Genomic DNA, 24,344 nt, shown 5'->3' on the forward strand with positions numbered 1-24,344 from the left:
TTTGAAAACTTCATCGTTTTAGATTATCGCCATGTTGGGCTGGTACCTAAATATTTTTCGGGAAATATTTTAACTGTGGTGTTTGGATAACGGGGTATGAGCCAATTTTTTTGTGCACATGAGATTGTGCCATTTTAGCTTATTTTTTTGTGGTCTTAACGAATGAGAAAAATTAGGGTTATATATCCGATAGCCAAGCAATAAACGTATTTACAGCAAGGCATTGAACTTTCGTATGGTGTTTGTCAAAAATTGACAAAAAAAAATTGGCATTTACCCTTTGTCCAATTACTATAGATTAAGTCGAAAAATTCCTTTGAACGATCTAGTTCCTTGTATGACCTGGTACGAATGAATGAGTCAAAAGCCGAGGATTTAGAGAACCATTCTTCACGGTTGCTAAGGGAGAGAGATAGACAGAGTCAGTATTAAAATCATGGGTAGTGAATTGAGCTTTTGAACCAGAACAAATTAGCATTTATTATTTCAGCTGCCGTAATTTTGAAATGTCGGTAGTTAGACAAAGAGAGGGTCATGCTTAAACATGAAAGGAGTTCGCTGTTAACCCCAAACCTGGGAAGCACAACATACTATCAAGTCACACATATTTTAAAATCTTGAACTTAATATTGGTGGAAGAGAAGCGTTTGAAAGAAGGTTAGATCATCTTATTGTCTATTCAAATGTGTAACATGGAAAAATACGACAATACTACAGACATCGACAACATACTCTCAGACCTAAACTGAAGACATAACACCACATTCTGTTGAAACTGAACAAATATATATATATATATATATATATATATATATATATATAAACTTCTTATCGGTACACTTGTGTTAAATTGATAGAGACATGATCTCGTGGGTTTTGATGCAATCAGATCATGTCATCTTGAGTGAGGAGGTGGCGTAAGCCGAAACGCGTTTGTCTGACATCTAAACATGTGTAACAGTTAAATGTTAGTGATTTCCGATCATTTTTCGGTGTCTTTCTATAAGTTTGTACGGATTAAAGAGGTAGGGTTTCAGCACAATTGTATATCAATCAGACGGCCTTTATGCTGCAGAAGGGCAAATCCGTCCAACAGAGATTATACAAAAAACGTTAAACGATAGTAATGAATGGCTTAAGCAACATGGTTTTCAAATTTCAATACATAAAACAAACGCAGTCCTTTTCTGTAAAAAAACAAACCGCTAAATACTCCTCAATTATTGATTGATAATCGACTAATTAAATTCACTGACTCGACAACCTATCTTGGCGTAACTATAGATAGAGCCTTGAATTGGACTAAGGACATAAAAAAAAACATAAGCAAAGTGTTATGCTTCACTAAATTTACTAAAAACGCTTAATTCCACTAAGTGGGATGCGGATAGGACTTGTATGCTGAAACTTTATAAAGTCCTAATAAGATCAAAGATAGAATATGGATGTAATTCCTACGCATCAGTCAGCACTAGGACTTTACAGCTACTAGCGTTCACAATTTGGGATGTGCTTTCCTTTCGAGTCCAATAGTAAGCTTACTCGTTGAAGCTGGCGAGACTGATTTGTAACGTCGAAGATGCATTTTAGACCACAAACTCTACGTTAAAATTTTGTCGTCACAGTCCCACCGTTTGCTCGAATTGTTCCGGAACACACAACCCATTCCTTACAATGAAGCAATTAATAACTATAAAATTAAGCATTATGCAATCCGTGCCTCTATTAGTTTACATAATCCGGGCATCACTCTACTCCCTATTTTAAAATATAGCATAAATCAGATACCACCCTGGGTATTTCCGACTCCCAAAATATGCCTATCACTCACAAAAATATTAAAAGTAACACCTCACAGTATGTATACGCCAAAGAATTCTTATTATGGGTCCATATCCCCTTCAGGAACAGGAGCCAGTGTAGTTTGTGACAGTAGGAAATACATGTTCTCGCTCCCTAATTTATGTAGAAGTTATACTGCGGAGATGATTGCCATAAGCAAATGTCTAAACATAATACTACCATCATACGACAAAATAGCCATATGCACCGATTTACATTCAGCACTTTTATCAATAAAAAATAAATTTACTGATGAACCTATGATTCTAGACATACTTTTTTCTCTCAGACATCTACACTCAATAGGAACTGAAGTGTTCTTTATATGGATACCTAGCCATTGTCAAATAACGGGAAAATAACAACAGCGCCACATGAAGACGTAGTAAGCGTTTTTAAAACAAAAATTTCGTTATCCTGGCAACAAATGTGGGACAATATAACAGACAGCAAGCTAAACGAAATAAAAAGTAATGTTAGTCCTTGGAAATCATCAATTAGACAATCTAGATTGGAAGAAACGGTGTTAACAAGGCTTAGAATTGGCCATACCCGTCTTACTCCTGGTTATTTGATGTCACGAGACCAACCACCTAAGTGCCAAAACTGTGAAGAAATCCTAACTGTAAAACACTTACTAATAGACCGCCCTAGCTATAATAACAGGAAAAGAATCTTAAATATATCAAATTCAATAAATCAAATATTAGTAAATCAAAAAGAGAACATTGACAACCTGTTTATAGTTTTACGAGTTAATTGCCTAACTAGTAAAATTTAATTTTCATTGTGAATATTATCTATCAAGGCGGACATGGTCCTAGTGGTTAAAAAAATTTATCGCAGATTCCTTCAGCAGTAACACATGTTATGGTTGAATTGTTCAATATTCAAAATTCAACAGCACCTTGGAAGTTAAATAACGGTAGTAACGGAAGTAAAATAGTAGTAACCACTGCTTAAAGTATGTAGTTAATATTGAGTGATATTGCTTGTTTCTGTTCAACAAGCTTTTATACTGAATATTATAAACTTGAACCTGTTATGTACTAATATGTATTGACATTTTTATATTGACTTTTATAATTTTTTTGTTATTTCGCAAATAAAAATATATTTTGTTTTATCATCAAATCCCACTGTGGGATAATCAATTACTTTAAAAGATAGTTCTTACGTAAGAACGTTTTAAGTAGTTGAACAACATACTCACCCCAACTTTATCATTTCTATTAAGTGGAATAATCATTCTGATTTTATCTCTGCAAGGTAATATTGACGTCAGTGAGTCAGCTGTAGTTGTCAAAATATACGGGCTTGGGTACAAAATGTTGGCGTTTTGTCATTTAACATAGAACCATCCCTAACCACCCCCTTTTACGAGTGACAAAAAAAACAGGGGGAAAGAGCACTAATGAAAATAAGGGGTTGATTTTAGTAATACTACCGTCAGTGGTGATTTAATACTAGTTGGCTTTGATGATTTAATTGCACGCCGATTTTTAAAAACATTCGTTTCCGCGGGGAAGAACGATTACACTCTCTCTCTCTCTCTCTCTCTCTCTCTCTCTCTCTCTCTCTCTCTCTCCTCTCTCTCTCTCACACACACACACACACACACTTACTCACTCACTCATTCCTCATTCACCTCACTCACTTCCTACTGTGCGTTATCAAACCCGGTCCAGATCGAGATTAGCCTCAGACTAAAAGGAAACTGCAGCCATATAGCCGGTTAACGGCATACCTGCTTCCATTAAATCATCCGAATTATGACAGTCACTTCCATCCCCGGGCTTATTAAAAGCACACCCTTGTTTCATGTCGTTTTTTGACGACACTCTTTGCATTGGTAGCACAAAATGTTTGTCAGATTTTACATTAAAAATGCTTTAGGGAATCAAATGAAAACAAGCAAACGAATGGATTAAAATGACAGTAACATGTTATCTGGACCAATAGTCCATGTTTTGATAGAAAACAGTGTTGTATAGTGGACATCATAATTTTAACAAAGGTCTGTTCAATTTTGCGAACGTTATTTATTTAATACATAAATCGGTATACTTTGCTTACTCGTAATTTAATTTGAAAATTAATCTGAAAAGTGAAAAGTTAAAGGAGCGTTCTCCGTGGCCATATTTTATTTTTATTTTTGCCTGCTGTTTCCCTTTTTTGGTCTTCAATAATTCGAAAAAGGTCAGCCAGCATCAGTCCTTCCTTTTTTATTCCAGATGCTTGGTCCAACATATGTATCCGTATATGTTAGTATCTCCATATGTATGGCATCCATATATTGGTTATATGTATANAGAAAATTTTTTTAAAAAGTTTTTTTGCTTTATTTTTATTTCTTTGTTTATGTTTGTCACATCATTATTCGAAGATCGTCGTTTATGTTTGTCACATCATTCTATTGTAATAGCATTTGTATTTTCACATAATTATAGTTTTAATTATACCAATTTTGTTTATTCGTCAGTTTTGTAATGTGTTAAGCATAACTTTACATTTATAATGAGGGATTTGTATTTTTTTATGTAAGGCATTATGTGTTCAATGTTATTGTCAATATACTATTTACATAAAACTATAAAACGTCATTTTTATAGTTTCTAAAAAATAAATTTCTTTGCGGTAATACGATTAATTGCCAAATATTTATACCAGCCTTTCGTTTCATCAGTATCCAATATTTCGATTGTCATTCATATTGATCTGTTTATCCTCGCTGGTTTGATCTATCAGAAACGTTTCTGCCATCTTCAGTGTGTTTGTCCTAACGAATTGTCCAGTGGAGACGCTGACTGCTCGCCGTTGGTGCATCACTGCAAGTTGACTGGATTATTTAACTTACTTTTGCCATATTTTTTCTCTCTTTCCTGTGAAATATTGTTTTCGTCTAAACATTAATTTACACAACGGCATTTGATACATTAATCAGAAGCAAATCGTTTTCCAATATTTTCCCATGAAAAAGTTCTTGCCGTTTTTCATCATCCAGCGTGATACAGTTTGCACTAACATAATATGTGAACATCAAAAATTTATCTATTGTTATATGTAATTGAACTACAAACCCTCCGGTTTATCTAACTCTTTCTATGTACAAGTTCCCAGTTGGGAAAATACTGATGATCGAGATGATTTGGGTCATTTGATCGACTATATGCAGGGTGTCCTTTTTATATGGCCCGGCTGAATTTCTCTTGTTATAATGATCCTATCAAAAAAAAAAATACGTGTCTAATTTTTTTTAATGATTATTTGGAGATCGTGAGATGCGGTCTGGTGTAACGTAGGCTTTAGAAAAACATTTTATTTATCATGTCAACGTTTCGTTCTGTATTGAGAACATCTTCAGAGCTCAAAGTGTTTGTTTTCTGTGTAAATGTGTCATTCTTGTGTGTCGAAAAACGAAATAATTTGTACTGCACGTTATTAAATCCATGGCCAAGCAAATAAACCATAATGCACCAAATGGTAAAAGATAAATATCATTCCATCACCCACCTCTTCATTGACATTTATCCCGAATCAATAGAAGTTTATATGATTACCACTACTAAATGATTGTTTCAGCTTTAATATTCTTTGTAATGTGTACTTAGTGGCCGTTAATTAATGATTATTTAAAGATAGTGAGATGCGGTCTGGTGTGATGAAGGTTAGAAAAAAAATTTTTGTTGTGCCACGTTTCGAACTTCATTGACATCATCTTCAAGGCCTGGGATTTATAAACATTGTTTAAATTATACAATATGCATTAATATGAATTTGTACAATGATATACTCAATATAGAAATTTTAAGTTTAATAAATTCATTACCTATTTTCCATTGTCGGTCATTTTCACCTCAAAGAAGCCAACTTCTCATATAAAAACCAATTTCTATCCCTACTTCCTTCCACACTCCTTCAACATATATATATATTTATTCAGATATCGTGAGATGCGGTCGGGTGTGATGTAGGTTTCAGAAAAACATTTTCTTTATCGTGCCAACGTTTCGATTTTTTATTGAGATCATCTTCAGGGCTCAAAGTGTTTGTCTTCTGTGTAATTGTGCCATCCTAGTGTGTCGTGTTGAGAGTGCCCTCTCAAAATCTCACTAACACACTCAACACGACAAACAAGAATGACACATCTACACAGAATACAAACACTTTGAGCCCTGAAGATGATCTCAATAAAGATCGAAACGCTGGCACGATAAAGAAAGTGTTTTTCTAAAACCTACGTCACACCAGACCGCATCTCACGCTCTCCAAATAATCATTAACTAATGGTCACTAAACACAATTTTTTTTTTAAATCTAGTTTCAAATTTTTACCTTTTTTGGAGACAAATTATACTAGATACCTCAGGCTCAGTTCAACTTCAAAATTTCAAATACAACCATTTTACTATCATTTTAAAGGATTTTCTGGAGGAAATTTCCAGATCGTCCCAGAGTAAATTATGATGGTACTTGATGATGACGAGAATACTCTCCTCATATTGCGAGCAACACGAATAAGCGTTTTGTGGTTTTTCTCTGGGATGATCAGGAAATTTCCAGGAGTACAATTCGACTGCACGAAAAATGTGCTCTTCGGTTCATCTTGAATGGAATACTGAATATAACGAAAAAAAAAAAAAATATAAAATTTATTTACTTCCAGGAATGAAGATTTGCTCTCTTAATGCGAATTTGACAAACGATGACAGAATGTAAACAATAAAGGCAATTAATGTGTACTTTAGTGAAAAAGCAAATTATTGGAATTAACATTTATTTAGAAATCGTGAGATGCGGTCTGGTGTAATCTAGGTTTCAGAAAAACATTTTCTTTATGCCAACGTTTCGATCTTTATTGAGATCATCTTCAGGGCTTGGGATTTACAAACATTGTTTACATATAACAATTACATTTTGGGTGTGGAAAAGTGAATTTATACAATACAAAATATATTTTTTATATATTCAATCAAATTGAAATTAACAACGAAACAAACGAAATGCTTTTTTTTCAAACGTTTTGCCATAAATTTGTCATTTTTGACCAAATTAAAACCCGACTGCACCTTTGTTTTCAGCATAAAAAATCTTTAAAATGATGTGTCAAGATGGGTCGTATTTGAAATTATGGTGTTGAATTGGGCCTGAAATGCCTTTTTGTTATAGCGTCATTGGTTCAAGAGAAATTCAGCCGTGCCATCTAAAAAGACATCCTATATACTATTTGGCTAGTTTTAACACCTTTTAAACTATACAATGTTTTAAACCTTCTGATTAGAAAGTAGAATTGAGTCTAGCCTCGATAATGACATGACGGATATTAAAGCCCTCCGTTCAATTTGGGAACAATTAAATTCAATTTAACTTTGGTAAGTATCGCTTGGGATCATGCTTTGATGCCACAGTTAAAGTCAATGACGTCCAGCGATGCAAAGCCTTTGAACAAACTCATGATACTTCCTTTATCAACAAGCTTAACGTGACCGCTACTTGTAGCAATATAAGAAAACATTATTATTCAAACAAAGGTAATATTCTTATTAAATTTACTTAGACGTTACTGTTTGATGCCCCAAATAAAAATTCTTGAACAACTGCTAAATAAATTGAAATGGACGATTGAACATTCACTCGAGGATAAAATTTTTACAGGCTACGTACGTACATACGCGTACAGGTTGGGAATAAACTATTTTCTCTTTCTAAAATTTCAAAATGAATTTTCGATCGAAACTTTTCTTAATTTCAATCCTGAGTGCAGTACTTTTATCTACACTGAGAGGCAAAAAAAGTGGCCACCGTTAATATTTTTAATTACCTCTTAGACGATCCTCTATTGATTATCTTACAACAATATTTGTCCGTTTTAAGGGAATAGAGGAAAATAAAACAGACAAAATCTCCCACTTGTATTTACAATTGTATTTTGTAAATAAATCTTTGAATAGTCAATCTCTTCTTTGTTGGTCTTTCTGTAAAACTTCTTTCTAACGTTCCGGTAGTTCGCTTTTTTTTAAGAAGTACCATTTTTAAGTTTCCAATCGGTTTGATTAATGGTATTAAGTGGTACAGATTTGGCTAGTGTGATAGCATTGTTGGAAGATGGAAGGAGTCAAACTTACGTGGCCAGGGTGCATAATATTTCCCAGAACAACTGTCCGAAGTGTCTTCCATCGCTACCGATAATGGAGGTTATTCAAGAAAGCATGGATCAGGTCACAATCGTGTCACATCTCAGAGGGATGCTCGTTTTAATGTTTCGAATGTATTCCGTAATCGACATTCTACCGCTGTTGAGCTAAAGTAATTACTTCAACAAGTTAGAAATATTAAGGTCAGTTTACGCACTGTAAGGCGAAGACTTTCATAAGCTGGATTACATGCGAGAAGACCTGCCACTGGTCCAGAACTTTTGACAAGGCATAGAACAGATCGGTTAAGTTTCGCAAGAAATTAGTCTGAGACATCAATTAGTCTGAGCAAGGTTGGACTAAAATCTTGTTTTTTGTTTTTTTTTTATGAATCAAGGTTATGTTTGAAGTCTCCTGACGGCCGAGAGATTATGGAGGTGGTGGTATTATGGTTTGGGCAGGCACTTCTACGGAAGGTCCCACAAACTTGATCTTCATCCGGTTTTATTTGTATACATCACAATGCACGGCCACACACACGAGGATCGGTGGTGACGAACTGGAATGGGCTTAAATTCAATATTTAGGGTAGCCAGCATGTACTCCTGATTTAAGCCCCTTGGAACACTTTTGGGACGAGTTCCCAAAGAGGACAAAAAGTATGCCAAAAAATTTACAGGATTCAAGACCGTCGCTGTTGGAGAAGTATAAAAATATTTTACTACACTACATTCAAAACCTCATAAAATTGATACCACGTCGAATGCAAGCGGTGATCAACGCAAGCGGAGGAAATACTCCTTACAGTATTTCGTTTATTATTTCCATAGCAAGACTTTTGGCAAAATTGTTTTACTCAGTTTAATTTTTTATTTAGCTATCTTATATTTTCTTCTAAATATCCAGTAAACAATAAAAAATAAAATTTATAACGGTTGCAATTATTTACTAAAAAAGGAGGCTGGCCTATATATATCGTTAAAACTGTAACCAACACTCTCTTTTCTTCATCCTAGTGCTTTCCTCTCTTTACCTCAGTCCCTCGTCAATTGTGGATAAAATAACAAATAACAAACAAAAATACACAGAGACACCAAAAACTAAACATTCTGGTTAGCATTCATACTACCCCAAAGTACTCGATATTCCTCGATATCCTAATTGGGGTAATTGGGGATAACCCCTCCATTCACGCTAGTAAATTACATTCACACACCATACTTCGTTCACACAACTCGAGAGTAGTCGATATTCCTCGGAGTAATTGCGGATAAGCCCCTTCATTCACGCTAATAAATTACATTCCCACATTCATTCAAATTACCCCAGATTACTCGGATTTTTTTTTACGAGGGTTCGCAACAGCAGAGATCATATCAACCCTCAGAGTGACGGTGTTTTTGAAAAAAAGCCCATTTGTAAGTATGTCGGGTTCGAATGCAGGGCTCTGGATTCGAACCCAGGAGCTTTACCTAAACCGTTGCGGCGACCGACTTTTTTTTTTTAACGAGGGTTCGCAACAGCAGAGGTTATATCAACCCTCGGAGTGCAGGTGTTTTTTGAAAAAAAGCCCATTTGTAAGTATGTCCCCGGGACCTTTACCTTACAGTGATGAGCGCCGTGTCAACGTCTAAACCGTTGCGCCCACCGACGCCCCCCTTTACTCGATATTCCTCAGAGTAATTGTGGATAAGCCCCTTTTTGTTCGCACTCATAAATTACATTCCCACATTCATTCACATTACATCACATTCCTCTATATTCCTCGGAGTAATTGTGGATAAGCCCCTTTTTGTTCGCACTCATAAATTACATTCTCACAGTCATTCACCTTATAACAGATTGATTACACGATATTCCTCGCGGCAATTGGGGATAAGCCCTCCATTCACGATAATAAGCTACTATGTGTTTTTCATCAAAACTTTCTCTTAAAATGGAACCCTGGACAATTTGTTTAAAATCGTTTTTGTGTTTGAATTGATTTAGTTTAAATCTAGTCTAAATTTTCGATTGTCTTTGGATTTTTCCGAACAAAGGTCTACCCATTCATAATCGTTCCTATTTTTTTAGTTGTTTCGAAAACGATTTTAATGTGTAGAGATTAGTGACCGTTAATCGATAGTTATTCAGATATCGTGAGATGCGGTCGGGTGTGATGTAGGTTTCAGAAAAACATTTTCTTTATCGTGCCAACGTTTCGATCTTTTATTGAGCCCTGAAGATGATCTCAATAAAAGATCGAAACGTTGGCACGATAAAGAAAATGTTTTTCTGAAACCTACATCACACCCGACCGCATCTCACGATATCTGAATAACTAACGATTTTGATGTTTTCCTTTTTGAACGTTCAAACTCACTTTTGTTGCTATTTTGCAGTACGTCAGCAGTTTAAAAAATTAAAGCTCTATTATTAGACACTCGTATCGAGTAATCAGATCCAATTAATGCTGGGACTTCACGAAGCAGTTCAACTTTTCACCGAGTTCTGTTATTACCCTTGTTGACATTTGCAAATGGTAAACAATGTATAAATAATTTCATCAATTATTTTGATTAAGTGGAAACAAATAATACAGTGGAGCTTTTTAACATACCTTACTCGTTTTCATTTTCTTCTCATAAAATTTCTTCCTTCTAATACCGTCAACAAGGAGAGGCTATGGACGTGGGGACACCATTTCCATTGAAACTTTATTTTAATGATACGTTTCATTAAAATCTGTGTTCCCTCTTCCGTAGCCTCCTCTAGTGAGCATAAATACGTAATATATGTACTAGACTATTCACACAAGTATCTATTATTATAACGAAGCTAATTGTACATTTATATACAATTTGCAATATCACGTAGGATTAGCCTTTAATAAATCAAACCTGATCCTTCTTCATGATCAACACTAGAAATGAGCTTCTAGCGGCAGATATTTGTTTGATATATACTTATTTATTGTCACTGCATAAATAATAACAATCATAATGATTAACTTCAGAATAACTCACGGCACTTTTTTCTGATGAATATTTTGAAATATTTTTCAGTAAAGTAAAGCTTAATTAGGAAATACATTAAGTGTATACTCTACGACTAAAATCTTCCTTCTTCCTAACCCAATTGCGCATTCCTTCTATTGTAAAATTAGTTTTCAAGAGAAACGTTTTGCATAAATTACATAAAATCACATAATTTATCAAATATTCGCGGAAAATATCGTTATTCTAAACAGCGACTTTAATTCTAAACAAGCTATACATGTGACAGATGAAAAACGTGACTTGAACGAATTTATGTAAATCAAGCCGGATTAAAAATGTACCAACGGGATACCTAAGGATCGTGGTCACAATCAACTCTCGAAAATATTATTTCACGCGTAGCCTTTCAGTATCCAACGCGGCAAAAATATCCTGTATTATTTCTTTAGGTATTATCAGAAAAGATTTATTTTAATCAGGAATGGTCCATTAGTGAAGCACTTGGTAAATTCTCAAAGTGTACCAGTAACTCAAGAAACCTCAACCAGTGGACCAACATAAACAAGCAAAAAACAGGAGCTATCTTATCTCAAATAAAGAAAAACAAAGGACTTAAGTACACTAGTTTTCGTGGTCCGCTTGACCAATTAATTAATATCTTTCAATTAATTAAGGTTTTTAGTTGAGATAAAAATGGCAAAAAGGATGGAAAATTCAAAAGGTGGGGTTGAGATGGGAAGTTGGTGTCCGAGTGGATCGAAGTCACGATAGCTCAAGTGATAGAGTAGCGGCGTATCTAGCCGAAGGTCGTGGGTTCGAATCCCGCTCGTGACACTGACCTTTTTTATCTCAACTAAAAACCTTAATTAATTGAAAGGACTTAAGGTTATTCTTTGACTAGGTATTCTTTTAGGAGACACATCGAGGGCTATGAAAGACAGTCCCAACTCTTGCTGTGACACTCGACACACGAAAATTGTTTAAGTTTCCAATGCTGTGATATGTAAAAATTCTAACAAACGTGAAATATGTCAGGCAGATATACATAACTACAAGGATTGAACAGTGTAACTGGTTCTCAATTTGGTGTTCTATAAATATCCAGAGATAACACAGTACAGTTGTAAGTTGCTTTTGAAATGGTGTCAATGATGATGAAAGCAGACAAAAAGTTGGGGTTTGTGTTCCTCAAGCACTGCAGCCTTCTGGCTTATTGTATTTTCCTAGCTCCTTGGTTCGGTGCAATCGACTCGATCCTTCTTTTAAAGAGTACTAAGGCATTGACTGCCATTGCTACAATTCCTTCCCTGAGTTTCTTTGTATTCTAGGTTATGCCTCCAGTGAGTACTTGCTTCACATTTGAAGATGAGATGGGTGGTTGTTTCTTTCTCTTCATTGTAAAGCCTACTAATAATAAATTTGAAATAATAGTAAGTTTAATCAAAAGAAAATTAACTGAAAATATCACCCATGACAGGTTGAACAACTGATAAGGATTTAACCAATTTAGAGCATATGCAGTCGATATATATGTTTTCTGAAATAACCATTGAGCACCAGGAAGGGTGTTTGCATCTCTTTATGCTGTAAAACTGTTGATATGGAATACCAGCCTTCAGAAACCTCATGAAAATAGTTACAGAACTAATAAACTTTGTTCAAGTTGCCCCATTGCAACATTGGTTTTTCAAGGCCCTCCAAGAAAGCCCTGATGATCCTGATCACACTTTGCATAAAGTACTCTGGCAAGGCAAAGGCAAAGTTCTTTCAAGATTCATATATTAACTCTAAATAAATAAAAAATATCTTAATACCCAAGGTAAATATTTTGTTGGACTGATGATGGATTGAGTGGTATGAATGATGGATTGGAAAAATGTAATTATTTTTACTTGAAGCTTCAGGAAAGAATCAATTTAAAAAAATACCAACTGAAAACGAACCTTTATCAAATATAATTATAAGTAAAGATATACATATTTAATGAAGGGTACATGGAATATTTTAAATCAAATATGGGGGGACCGCAGTAGCCGAGTGGTTAGCATGAGAGACTCTCACGCCGCGGTCGTGGGTTCGATTCCCACCGTCGCCTCTGGCCCTTTTTTCCCGATAACCCCCAATTTGTACACACAAGAATTCGTACCATGGCTAATATGCAAGATCATAAGGCCAATAAAATAAAAATTTAAAAAAAAAAATCAAATATGGAGTGAAAATATAGTACAGTTGCCCTATGTATCATTTGAAGAAATATTTCATTAAATGCATCATACTTTCATCATTTGTCTTCACTAAGCATGACTTTTGCAATATTTTATTAATAATAATTGTTTTTCATTTTTTGTTTCAGGCGAATATTAGAAAATGGCAGTCTTTATTTACCCCCTTTTAGTAGCGACCAGATTAGAGATGATATCCATACTACAACTTATCGGTGTTTAGCTTCTAACTCAGTAGGCAAAATAGTTTCTAGAGAATGTAAATTAAGGCCAGGTAAGTGAACCTACCCCAAATGATACAGTGTACAGCAATTGAACTTATTATAAATATGTAAATGCTTTCCAGAAATTATAACTGAATTTTATGCTACTGTGGAAAATTCCTTTACGGCAGAGAGAAATGTAGGAGTTCTGCATTGTCAAATACGAGGTGGATCTGGAAGAGTAAAAGTGGTAAACTGGCTTAAACAAGAACCAACTGGACACCGGACTGTCCTTGTGCCTGGTTCGAGCTACTCTGTAACAAGTTCAGGGTCACTACATATTAGGGCAACGACTATGATGGATACACAAGCGTCATATTACTGCCAGACTGTCCATACACTTACAGGAGAGCGCAGGCTTAGTTCTCCCGGGAGAATATTTATAACTGGTACTTTTTGATCACTTTACTATTTTACTTGTGATTTATGCGTTTAACTGTAATATTGTAGAAATCGAATCAAATACTGCCCCACGAATTGAACATACATCCACAAATGTTTATGTGAGGCCAGGGAGCCCTGTTGATTTGCTTTGCCCGGCTCAAGGTTCTCCTCCACCCATCTACAGGTTGGTATTAATTCAGTAATATACATTAACTTGGTAACACCTTATTCTCTCCAATAAACCTGCATAGTCGCACATCTCACAAATCCAGTTTAATAAATACTGTGAAAATATTGTCATCAATATCTAGAGTCATCTAGTATTAGACATCATTTATCCAAATCTTTCAATAGAGTGTGGTGTTTAGTGACCATTACTTGATGATTATTTGGAGGTCGTGAGATGCGGTCTGGTGTGATGTAGGTTTTAGAAAAACATTTTCTTTATCGTGCCAACGTTTCGGTCTTTATTGAGATTATCTTCACGGCCTGGGATTTATAAACATTGTTTAAATTTTACAAATACGTGTAGGATGTGGAAAAAAAATGAATTTACACATTGCTAGAAAATTTTAGATTTAAAAAAATGAATTGAATAATATGTACTGATTATAAATACGAAGTAGGAATCTGAACATGCATGTACAGAGTTGAGGCTATTACTTTCTGGAGCAGACCAGCAATTACAGTTTTATTCTTTCTTTAAAAACATTTGTAAGTATGTCGGATTCGAATGAAGGGCTTCTGGATTCGAACTCAGGAACCTGAACCCCTTTTACCTTACAGTGATGAGTGCCATGTCAACACCTAAACCATTGCGACCACCAACACCCCAAAATTCCAATTCCACCTTTGCAATTTACAATAAATTATCGGTAGGTATCGAGAATCACCTACCCTGGGTATTGGAACTCTGGGGATAGACCTCGGTCTTATCTCTCTAGCTATTCCTCCATTACCCTCTACATATATTATATAACTAATATACTTGAGGGTCGATTAGTTATTGGTTACTCAATATTCCACCATTCACTCTCTCACACTACACATTCATGCTAATAAATACATTCAGTCTCAATATACACAAGAAACACAAAACGAGGTGTCTAAAAAAGTACTACATTCAGTAAAACAGTCCTGTTTCCTCTAAAAATCGGAACTGGAGACCCAAGTACTCGCTGCCATATTCAAGCACATTCTCATCAGGTGGCAATCATATACCCTCTCTATATGGAGCCGAAAAATGGCACCCCTCAATTAGGTAGGACACACGGAGTAACCTTTCTCAACATGCTGAGCACAAACCCGGGCGTTGGCCCAAAAGTAAGTGTCTATGTGTCTAGCTCGCGTGGCTTATTCTTAATCAGGTGAGGATGACCCTTCTTCTATCCTCCAAGTCAGATCCTCTGAGGTCCACCTAAAGACAGTGCTATTAATACACGAGAGCTTCTCTGCTGATCCAGCCCACAGACACTGCCACTTTCTTTTATTCGTGTTTTTTATGAATTTTTAGTGTCAAAGGGATGGATTGTGGTTTGTACTTAAGATATGTCTTATAACAGTGAATACAAAGAGGTTATTAAAAATGTTAGTTAATAATAATAGTAAATAAGAGTTGTTATGCCACATTCAGAAAGTCACATTTCTTATCTAACCATCCAAAGCAAAGCACTTATGTTCAAATTATTTAAGATGAAAAATTGATATCAGATGAAATGGCATAAAAATCAACATAATACATCTTTATATGAACATAATTTCATTTATGCATGTTTTTTGTTTTATGTGATAATAATTAAACATTTTTTATTCAATTATAATTATTCTAATGCAAATTATATAGTAATAAAACAGCTTATGTAGTTGATGATAGGCTGTATTTTGTAAACATGATAACCTATAACCCTATTTCAAAAGTTGATTTTTAATGTTGAAAATTATGTTATTTTAATTCAATAATCACTACTGAAGTTGTACCAACTATGTTTTAATTTTTATAGATGGTATAGGGAACATAGTGGAATCCTTGATGAAATACACAGAGGATCACTATCAATAAGACCTCTCGATTCTATGCTCTCATTTGCTAATGCCCAAAGGCAAGATAATGGGCATTACATTTGTGTTGTAAGTAACGCTTTGGGAGAAGATAGAAAAAAAATTAATCTTGTCATCAGTATTCCCTTGTCTGTTACTATTCGGCCAGATAGACAGGTTAAATAACCCAAAATTAAATTGTATATTTTTAGTTTGACCGACTTGGGTTATTAAAGTTAGTTGTTTTAGGTTGTTGATGGTGGAAGCATGGCGACATTTAACTGTTCCATTATAGGCGGAAATGGAGGGCATAATGTTGCATGGCTCAAAGATGGTAAACCGATTCATGACAATAGTGATGTAAGACTTCTAAGTAATGGAGAGGTCCTTTTACTGAAGTCTGTCAAACACGATGATGGAGGAATGTACCAATGCCTTGCAAGGACCTCAGATGAGACTGAGCAGGCGACTGCACAACTTATATTAGGTGGTAAGGATTATATTGTCAGGCACTTTTGAAGAAGTAATACTTGCAAGTATTTTTAAAAAAATATTAAGTTGATTAAAAAATTGAATTTGATGTGTGTTTTTTATATACCATTTCATTATTTTTATTACTATGTTTATTGTACTATGTGAACATAAATAATCACATAATCAAATAATTGAACTATTAATACAGCTTCGTGTTATTAACATTTACCATGATTTTATTATATTTTAAACAGCAATTTACCAAATGTTTATTCATTACATATATTTCTTTTAAGCACTCCCACCTAAGTTCCAAAAAACATTCATAGAACGAACAGTTCAACCTGGGTTTCCAGTATCTTTAAGCTGTCTTGTGTCTGGTACACCTGCACCCAGAATTTCTTGGTTATTGGATGACAATCCCTTGCCTCCAGAGACCAGTTATATTGTTGGATCCTCACCAAATTTAAAGGGTTTAGCAATTAGCTTCCTAAACATCACATCAGCAAAAGTACAGCATGGTGGCCTGTATTCCTGCTCGGCTAAAAATAGCCTCGGAACCATTGTCCATTCTGCATCCCTTAATGTTTATGGTAAATCCAATCACACCTTTGGATCCACACAATAAAAGTCTGTAAAGTCTAAATCTGTAATAACTTCTGTAATTGTAACAGGGCCACCAACAGCAAGACCTCCATTGAATTTAACTGCCGTTGATAGTGGAAATGCACTTCTCCATTGCCCAGTTGCTGGTTTTCCTATTTCAAACATTATTTGGGAGTACAACGGTGAAAAGCTTTTAAGAAAACACCAGCAACTTCCAAATGGAACAGTACTACTTAAAGATTTGGAAATCCAAGAGAGTGGAGAATACAAATGCTTGGTTCGCAACCAAAAAGCCCAGACTGCCTCAAGTAGTGTGTTTGTCAAAGTCATGAGTAAGAAAATTTATAATGATCACAATTATAATAATATAAACATATATTTTATAATAATATATGGTTTTTAGAACCTCCCCAAATACAAGAATTTAATTTTCCTTCAGACTTGCAAGAAGGCAACAGAGCACAAATATCCTGCACAGTGATTTCAGGTGATTTACCTATGGATATAATTTGGTTAAAGGATGGCGAAAAAATGCAAAGTGAACCAGATGTTCAAGAACAACACCATCCATTTGTGAATGCGTTACTTTTCAGTAACATCGCGGCTAGACATTCAGGAACTTATACTTGTGTAGCGAGAAATGCAGCTGCTCAAGCTAATTATACATCTAAGCTTGTTGTAAGAGGTACTGTTACATATTTTTAACAAATTTCTGAGAATAAATTTTCTAATTTTATATTTTTAGTTGCACCGAAGTGGCTTGTTGAACCGGTAGATACTGCAGTGTTATATCAAGAGCCTGTGTTTCTACATTGTCAAGCTGTTGGACACCCTCCTCCGAATATAACATGGTTGAGAACAAGAGGTAATATTGATGACAAAACCTCATTTGAAAAATCATTTTTAATTAATGTGTCATATTGCAGAAGACAGTTTAGATTTTGTGCCTGTACCTTTAGAGGTGGACGGGTTTATTCAGATGGAAAACAATGGGACAATAATAATACAGTCAGCGAGTAAAAGCCACAAAGGGCACTACACGTGCGAAGCTAAAAACGGCATTGGAAATGGTCTAAGAAAAACTGTTCGACTGGCTGTAAATAGTATGTAAATTATTAATAGAGAACATAATTACATTCCATTAGGGCCAACTAATTAAACCGAAATAAAAAACAAAAGGAATATTTGTTGAGGATAATTTTTCTAAAGACACTTTTATGCTAAAACATTTCAAAATTGAATGTAAAATATTCAGGTCAGAGAAAGCAGTTTTAAACTAAACACTACACCTGAAAATAATTTGATTTAATAATTTGTTAAAGTTGTGAGTAGCGGTCTGGAAAAGTATTTTAGAAAAACACCTTTTTCATTTTCTTGTTGATATTTCGACCTTTAATCAGGTCATCTTCAGGATCAAGTATTTCATACTCACATAAAGTGTGATGCTATGCTTGTGGTGTCATATAGCACCACACTTTATGTGAGTATGAACTACTCAGTGCAAAATGTATATTTACATCTATATTGCATTTTTTCCAATCAACATATATTTTGTAATTCACCCATGCCCTGAAGATGAATACTTTGCTTTAATTAAAAATATAATATACTCACCATTTTTTAAGATTATTTATACATATTATGATTAATATTTAATAATAATAATGTATCATACATTTATGATATGATTTTTTATCCAAAGGTTGAAAAATCCCAAGTTCTCCAGATTTTTCAACCTTTGGATAATAATTGCTATGAACTGTGAATTTTAAGAAAAGATTATTTTTTATGTAATTAATGAGCACAGTAATAATTATTAACTGAAATGAAAGGAACTGTATTGATTTCCACTCAAACTTGATAATTTCAATTTATCATGATAAATCAATGAATTTTTGACTTTTGGTATCATTACTTTACAAATGAAAGGATTTTCAAAATGTGTGACAAAATAAGGCATTAATAATTCTACGCATAATTCTAATTGCGTTACATAATTTAATATAACTGTTAATGATAGCTAAGAAGCTGCTATAACAACTTGTAAACCATGTGCATTTTATACAGTTCCAGCATATTTTAGAGCATTACACATTAATCACAGTGGAGTCGCAGGGGAAACTTTTAAATTGTTTTGTGAAGCTGAAGGGGATTTACCTTTGCATATTTCATGGGGAGAATCGCCAAGGTTAGTTTTGCCAACACCCATAGCAAAAGTGACAGCAACTGGTATGACTTCTGAAATAGAGCTTCGCGACCTGTCATCTTACGATGCTGGAAAATATCACTGCAACGCTAGAAACGCTTATGGATTTGATAACATGGTGGTTGAATTAATAGTCATGGGTAAATACGATTAAGTGTAATTTCAAAATTGTCAAAACGTTTAAAGTAATGTGTGGCAATCTGTCCTCCTGTAGAAACTCCTGGTGCGCCTACCAATGTTGAAGTTTTTGAAGAAGGGAGCAGATGGGTTAATATACGTTGGGAACCTCCTGGGCCATCAGGAACACCCGTAATACATTATGTTATTCAGTTTAGAGAACATAACACTAACAATATTTGGAATAATATGACTGTTGGGGGACAAACTCACAGAATTAGATTAGGCACTCTGATAGCTAACACTGCATATGAAGCACAAATATTTGCAGTCAATAAAGTTGGCGTTGGGCCTAAAAGTTCAACAGTTAAATTCTTAACATTGCAAGAAGGTATGATTGAACAAACTAAAATATTAAACAGCTTAAATTTCTATACGAACAATTACAATTTCCAATGTTACACCAACGATAAGTAATTAATGTAAAATAATTTCTAGCTCCAACAATGACCCCAACTGATATTACTGTGGAATTGATTAATTTCAAGAATTTAAAAGTTCAATGGAAGGTAATTTATAAGTTCTGTGAATCTTAATAAATATATTTAAATTAAATGCTTTGTAATATTGGTTTTCCACTCTTTTACAAATTATTTTATGGTTTATACCAGCCAACTTTCAAAAGACAAACTGTTTATAAGACTTTCTCATAGAAATCAAAAAAGTTAAGTTAAATTATGTCAAAATATCCAAACCACATGTCAGTATATATAATTTAGTATGGAAATAATAATATATATTTTATTGTTACATTTGGTTAAAAATAGTTTTCAGTTTAGTAAACAAAACGATTAGTGTTTGAAGTATCTAAAGTCTTTAAATAAGAATTATTTGTAATAATAAATTTAAATAAAACCTTTTCTCTGCATTTATTTATACTTATTGTTTGATTTTTCTTGTTTTTTAAGCCAATCAATGAAAAAGAAAGTGATGTCAGAAATATAGCTGGTTATCAGGTTGAATACAGTGAGCTCGGTGATACCAATAAATTGTATAAGACTGTTTTTGGGCAAAAAGTCAACTTAGCAATACTTGAAAATCTAAGAAACTTTACAAAGTATGAAATAGCTGTACGAGCAATAAATTATATTGGGCCTGGTCCATCCACTCCTGTGCTTATATTTACAACACTTGAAGGTGGTAAGAAGACTTTTTTTTTTTTTTGACTGGGGCTTCTGACAACTAGGTCATTTCAGCCCCCAACTAGGTTTATATTCTATTTACCCTTTCAAATACTACATTCATAGAAATAAATACATCCATAAAGTACACTCATTCCGTTTGGTCGGTGGAGGAATATCTAGTATCCTATACTCAAACTAATCTAGATTGGGGTCAATGGAATACTTTTATAAATATTCCGCCATCGACCCCGAACACACTCTTACCTCTCAACATTCAAGGGGCGATGATGACGTTATATTTCACCCTCACCCCTCACCATTCACGCTAATAAATACATGCACACAAAAAAACACAACCATGTCATTCATATGATGATGAAAGACTCACTTTTAGATAATGTGTGATTTATAAACTATTTTATTTACTTTATAATTACATTTCATAAATTATTGATAATAAAACTTAATTTCTTGATTTGATATTAATCAATATTTTAGTTCCTGAAGCTGCTCCAACAGATTTGAGATGTGCGGCCTTATCATCTCATAGTATAAAAATAAAATGGGAACCACCACCTATTAAGTATCATAATGGAGTCATATTGGGTTATAAAATTTTTTACAAGATGGGTAAGTACTAAAATAAACATTTTAATGTGCTGTGAATCATACAATGGTAGTGAAATACATATTTGAATGATATTCTAGCTTCTGAGCTCAAAGTGACAAAGACTACAAATTTAGAAACACACCTTCATGCTCTAATACCATCTACAAATTATACTGTAAGGGTTCTCGCATATACAGCTGTAGGCGATGGTGAAGTCTCTGCTAATGTGTACTGCACAACTGATGAAGATGGTAAACTCTTGAGTTATCTTTCTCTTTAAAAATAAATATTGAGCTCACTTTCTGAATAATTTCCTTTGGCAATTTTTAAAGCACAGTATAAATAGAAACATGAAATATGACATGATTAATTGTATATACGGTGACTGGCCAAGACCAAAGTGATTGTCAACTGTGGTCTTTGATTGAGATATGTCTCAATTACAATCTATTACTTTAACAAAGATTTAGATGAAATATAAAAAAGCACTTTAATGAACAGTTCCAGGACCTCCTGGTAACGTCAAAGCCTTAGTGGTGACATCGAACAGTGTATTGGTTACATGGTCAATACCATCTCAACCAAATGGTCAAATCATCCATTTCAATGTGTATATAAGACGTTCAAATAATGTAATTATATAAATTTTTTAATATTAAGTAGACCTAATAATTTAATAAATCAAATGGCTTTTCTCTATTCTATACAGGAATTGCAAAAAGATATGGTATTTGGAAGCAAAACTCTTGTATATGAGTGCAGAAAGCTCATAGAATTTGAACGCTATGAATTTTGGGTTACAGCATCCACAAGTGCTGGGGAAGGGGCAAAGAGTAATAAAGTATCTCAAATTCCACTATCAAGAGGTAAATATCATATAGCTAATAATTTACAAATAATTTTACAACTTCAACTTTCATCTTGTGTTTCATTCTTTTAATTGTATTATAAAAAGTGTAAAAGATAAAACACAGGCAAGGCCCAGTCGTAATTGTTTATAATTTAAATTATTTAATTAATATCTCTTAACTGTGATCATCATTTATGAATAATTACATTCAATATGGACCATTCAATATTGTGCTTCCTTTGTTAGTTTACTTTTTATATTTTAGACATAAATAAATTTTGTAAATAATTTGTAAACTATATTATATGATTATTTAAATAAATTACTTAATAACTGAATTTTTAAAATATTTAAAATGGATATATCTATTTATTTAAGAAGCATACAAAAAGGCATGTGCCTCATTTAGAGTATGTGGCAAAAACGACTTTAAAAATATTGCAATTGCCATAAAAAATCAGTTCATATTTATTATATTACAATAACAAAAGTAAAGCAAACTATATAGTATAANAGGAAGGGGAAGCAGGAAAGGAGAGAAAGAAGGAGAAGAGAAATATAGAACGAAAGAAAAGAAAAAAGGAAAGGAAAAAAGGCTATGTATTAAGTACAAAGTATTCTTTGCAACACTCATGAACCCTGGATAACCCACCCCTTTTCTCACTTCCGATGAAAGTGAATTCCAGACTCACCCTGGCCACTTGGCAGGAAACATTAAAGGGTCATGATCGATTAAAAATGAGACTCAGTTGATAAAAGTCTTTTTGGGTTGCTTTGTAAGAGTAATGAACACAAATAAGGGGCAGAGGAATTGGTGAAAATTTTGAAAATAAGCGAATCAATCCTCAATTTGTAATGATTTTTAGAGGAATCCCAACTAACGAATTCTCAAAATGTGAATAATCAAGCCTGCAATGTGATGCACATAACAAATAACCAAGTTAAAAGCAACGTTAAGCTGGTAACTAAAAAGTGTCTAACTAAAAAGGAAATCACAACAGAGGAAATGTGGGAAAATAAGAAGCAGAAAAAATCATTTCTTGCACCTCAGATGGGCTTAAAGTGAAACCATTTATTATTGACCATGTGGAGATGGAATTAATGTCATCATTCATTCGACTAACACCATCAATAATATTCTCACCTGTTACAAAATTTGCAAGTCATCTTTAAACGATGGTACTGGAGCTTTTGAGGCAGATCATTAATAAATAATGCAAATAAAAGAGGGCCTTGTGAAATTCCAGAAGTGGTCGATATATATAGACACTTGTATGTAGTTACGAGGCACTGATGCAGGGCTGTTAATCTTTGTCGAAGTAACTATTTATTTTTTCAACAGTCAGGAAAAATGGAAGAGGTTATGGCAAAGTTAATAATATGACATGGTGAAGAATCAGTGGACAGAGATTCTTTATGATTATAACTAGAATTTCATCAGTACCAACAGCCAAAGAAGAAATGAAATTGAGTGCTTTAATAATATCAATATGCTATAACATTTTTCAAAAAAAAAAATTGTCCTAACAGAACACATTGGATTAGAATAAGGGTATATTTAAAGATTTAGAAGAACTAGTAAAGTGCCTGTTGACTAGATCACAATCAAGATAACACAAGAATTGGCTTAATTCTTATGAATTAAATGTAGCCTGAAGTTCTGATTTGAGAGCGCAGTTCTCTTGATGGAAGGGAAGTGTAAAGCCGTATGCAATATTCTTTCTTAGCATTGCAAATAGTCTGTTTAGCTCTGTTATGCAGAACTTTAAATGAGGCAAAATCGGCATTGCACAAAGATCTCCTCCATTTACTGTAAGCAAGGTCCCTAAGTTTGAGCATATTTAAAATAGCAGGAAAGAACAACGTTGGGAAATTCTGTTTAATGGTAATTTTTTTAATGAGATCTAAGACTCAAGCACATGCACTAACTACGAATTAAAATCACTTATCATAGTATTGATGTCAGTGTGAACATAAATAGAATTCCAACCAAGCCCCTCTTCCAACAGTTTGGGAACGCCAGCTTTGTTGAACTGTCCATACTAGCAAACAATCTTCTTTTTTGACAACATTAAGGTCAATGAGAGATTTTTTCATGAGTTGAGCCAGATCGAAGGGAATGCAGACCATGGGAATTCACCATTTCAGTTAAATTTTTAGATGAATTTTCAGTAGAGATATAATAATATTAAAGACCCCCATTAAAATGAAATGACAATAAGAATAATTAGGAAAGAAAGGATAGGTTCAATATTAAGAATGTCAGAAAAAGGAGCTGGGGGCCAATAAAGAAAACCACATTAATATTTCTGACCAGCAAAATGTATTTTAACAAAGAGATACTCAATGTTGGATGGTTTCTGACTTAGAGTAGATGATGGGTTTTGGTCTGCGAGTCGGTGAACTCACGTTGAACTGGCACAACTGAGTTTCTCAC

The 24,344-nt window shown here is 34.0% G+C and overlaps 1 protein-coding gene across 1 annotated transcript in view; it reads left to right on the plus strand.

Annotated features, from left to right (window-relative positions):
• Positions 1-4,040: 4,040 nt before the first annotated feature.
• The window catches only part of LOC106661270 (Down syndrome cell adhesion molecule-like protein Dscam2), a 28,617-nt gene continuing 8,313 nt past the window's right edge, over positions 4,041-24,344 (plus strand). Inside the window, exons 1-19 of the mRNA XM_014384556.2 lie at positions 4,041-4,106; positions 13,308-13,450; positions 13,523-13,828; positions 13,890-14,007; positions 15,824-16,037; positions 16,110-16,350; positions 16,631-16,927; positions 17,009-17,272; positions 17,344-17,625; positions 17,686-17,805; positions 17,867-18,043; positions 19,008-19,286; positions 19,361-19,654; positions 19,762-19,832; positions 20,232-20,463; positions 20,946-21,077; positions 21,156-21,308; positions 21,559-21,689; positions 21,767-21,923. Of these exons, the coding sequence (XP_014240042.2) occupies positions 4,093-4,106; positions 13,308-13,450; positions 13,523-13,828; positions 13,890-14,007; positions 15,824-16,037; positions 16,110-16,350; positions 16,631-16,927; positions 17,009-17,272; positions 17,344-17,625; positions 17,686-17,805; positions 17,867-18,043; positions 19,008-19,286; positions 19,361-19,654; positions 19,762-19,832; positions 20,232-20,463; positions 20,946-21,077; positions 21,156-21,308; positions 21,559-21,689; positions 21,767-21,923 (3,625 nt within the window). The 5' untranslated portion in view covers positions 4,041-4,092. The remainder of the gene's footprint in view (positions 4,107-13,307; positions 13,451-13,522; positions 13,829-13,889; positions 14,008-15,823; positions 16,038-16,109; positions 16,351-16,630; positions 16,928-17,008; positions 17,273-17,343; positions 17,626-17,685; positions 17,806-17,866; positions 18,044-19,007; positions 19,287-19,360; positions 19,655-19,761; positions 19,833-20,231; positions 20,464-20,945; positions 21,078-21,155; positions 21,309-21,558; positions 21,690-21,766; positions 21,924-24,344) is intronic.

This window comes from Cimex lectularius, unplaced genomic scaffold (assembly GCF_000648675.2).
Source record: "Cimex lectularius strain Harlan isolate CLEC.00 unplaced genomic scaffold, Clec_2.1 scaffold75, whole genome shotgun sequence".
Lineage (NCBI taxonomy): Eukaryota > Metazoa > Arthropoda > Insecta > Hemiptera > Cimicidae > Cimex > Cimex lectularius.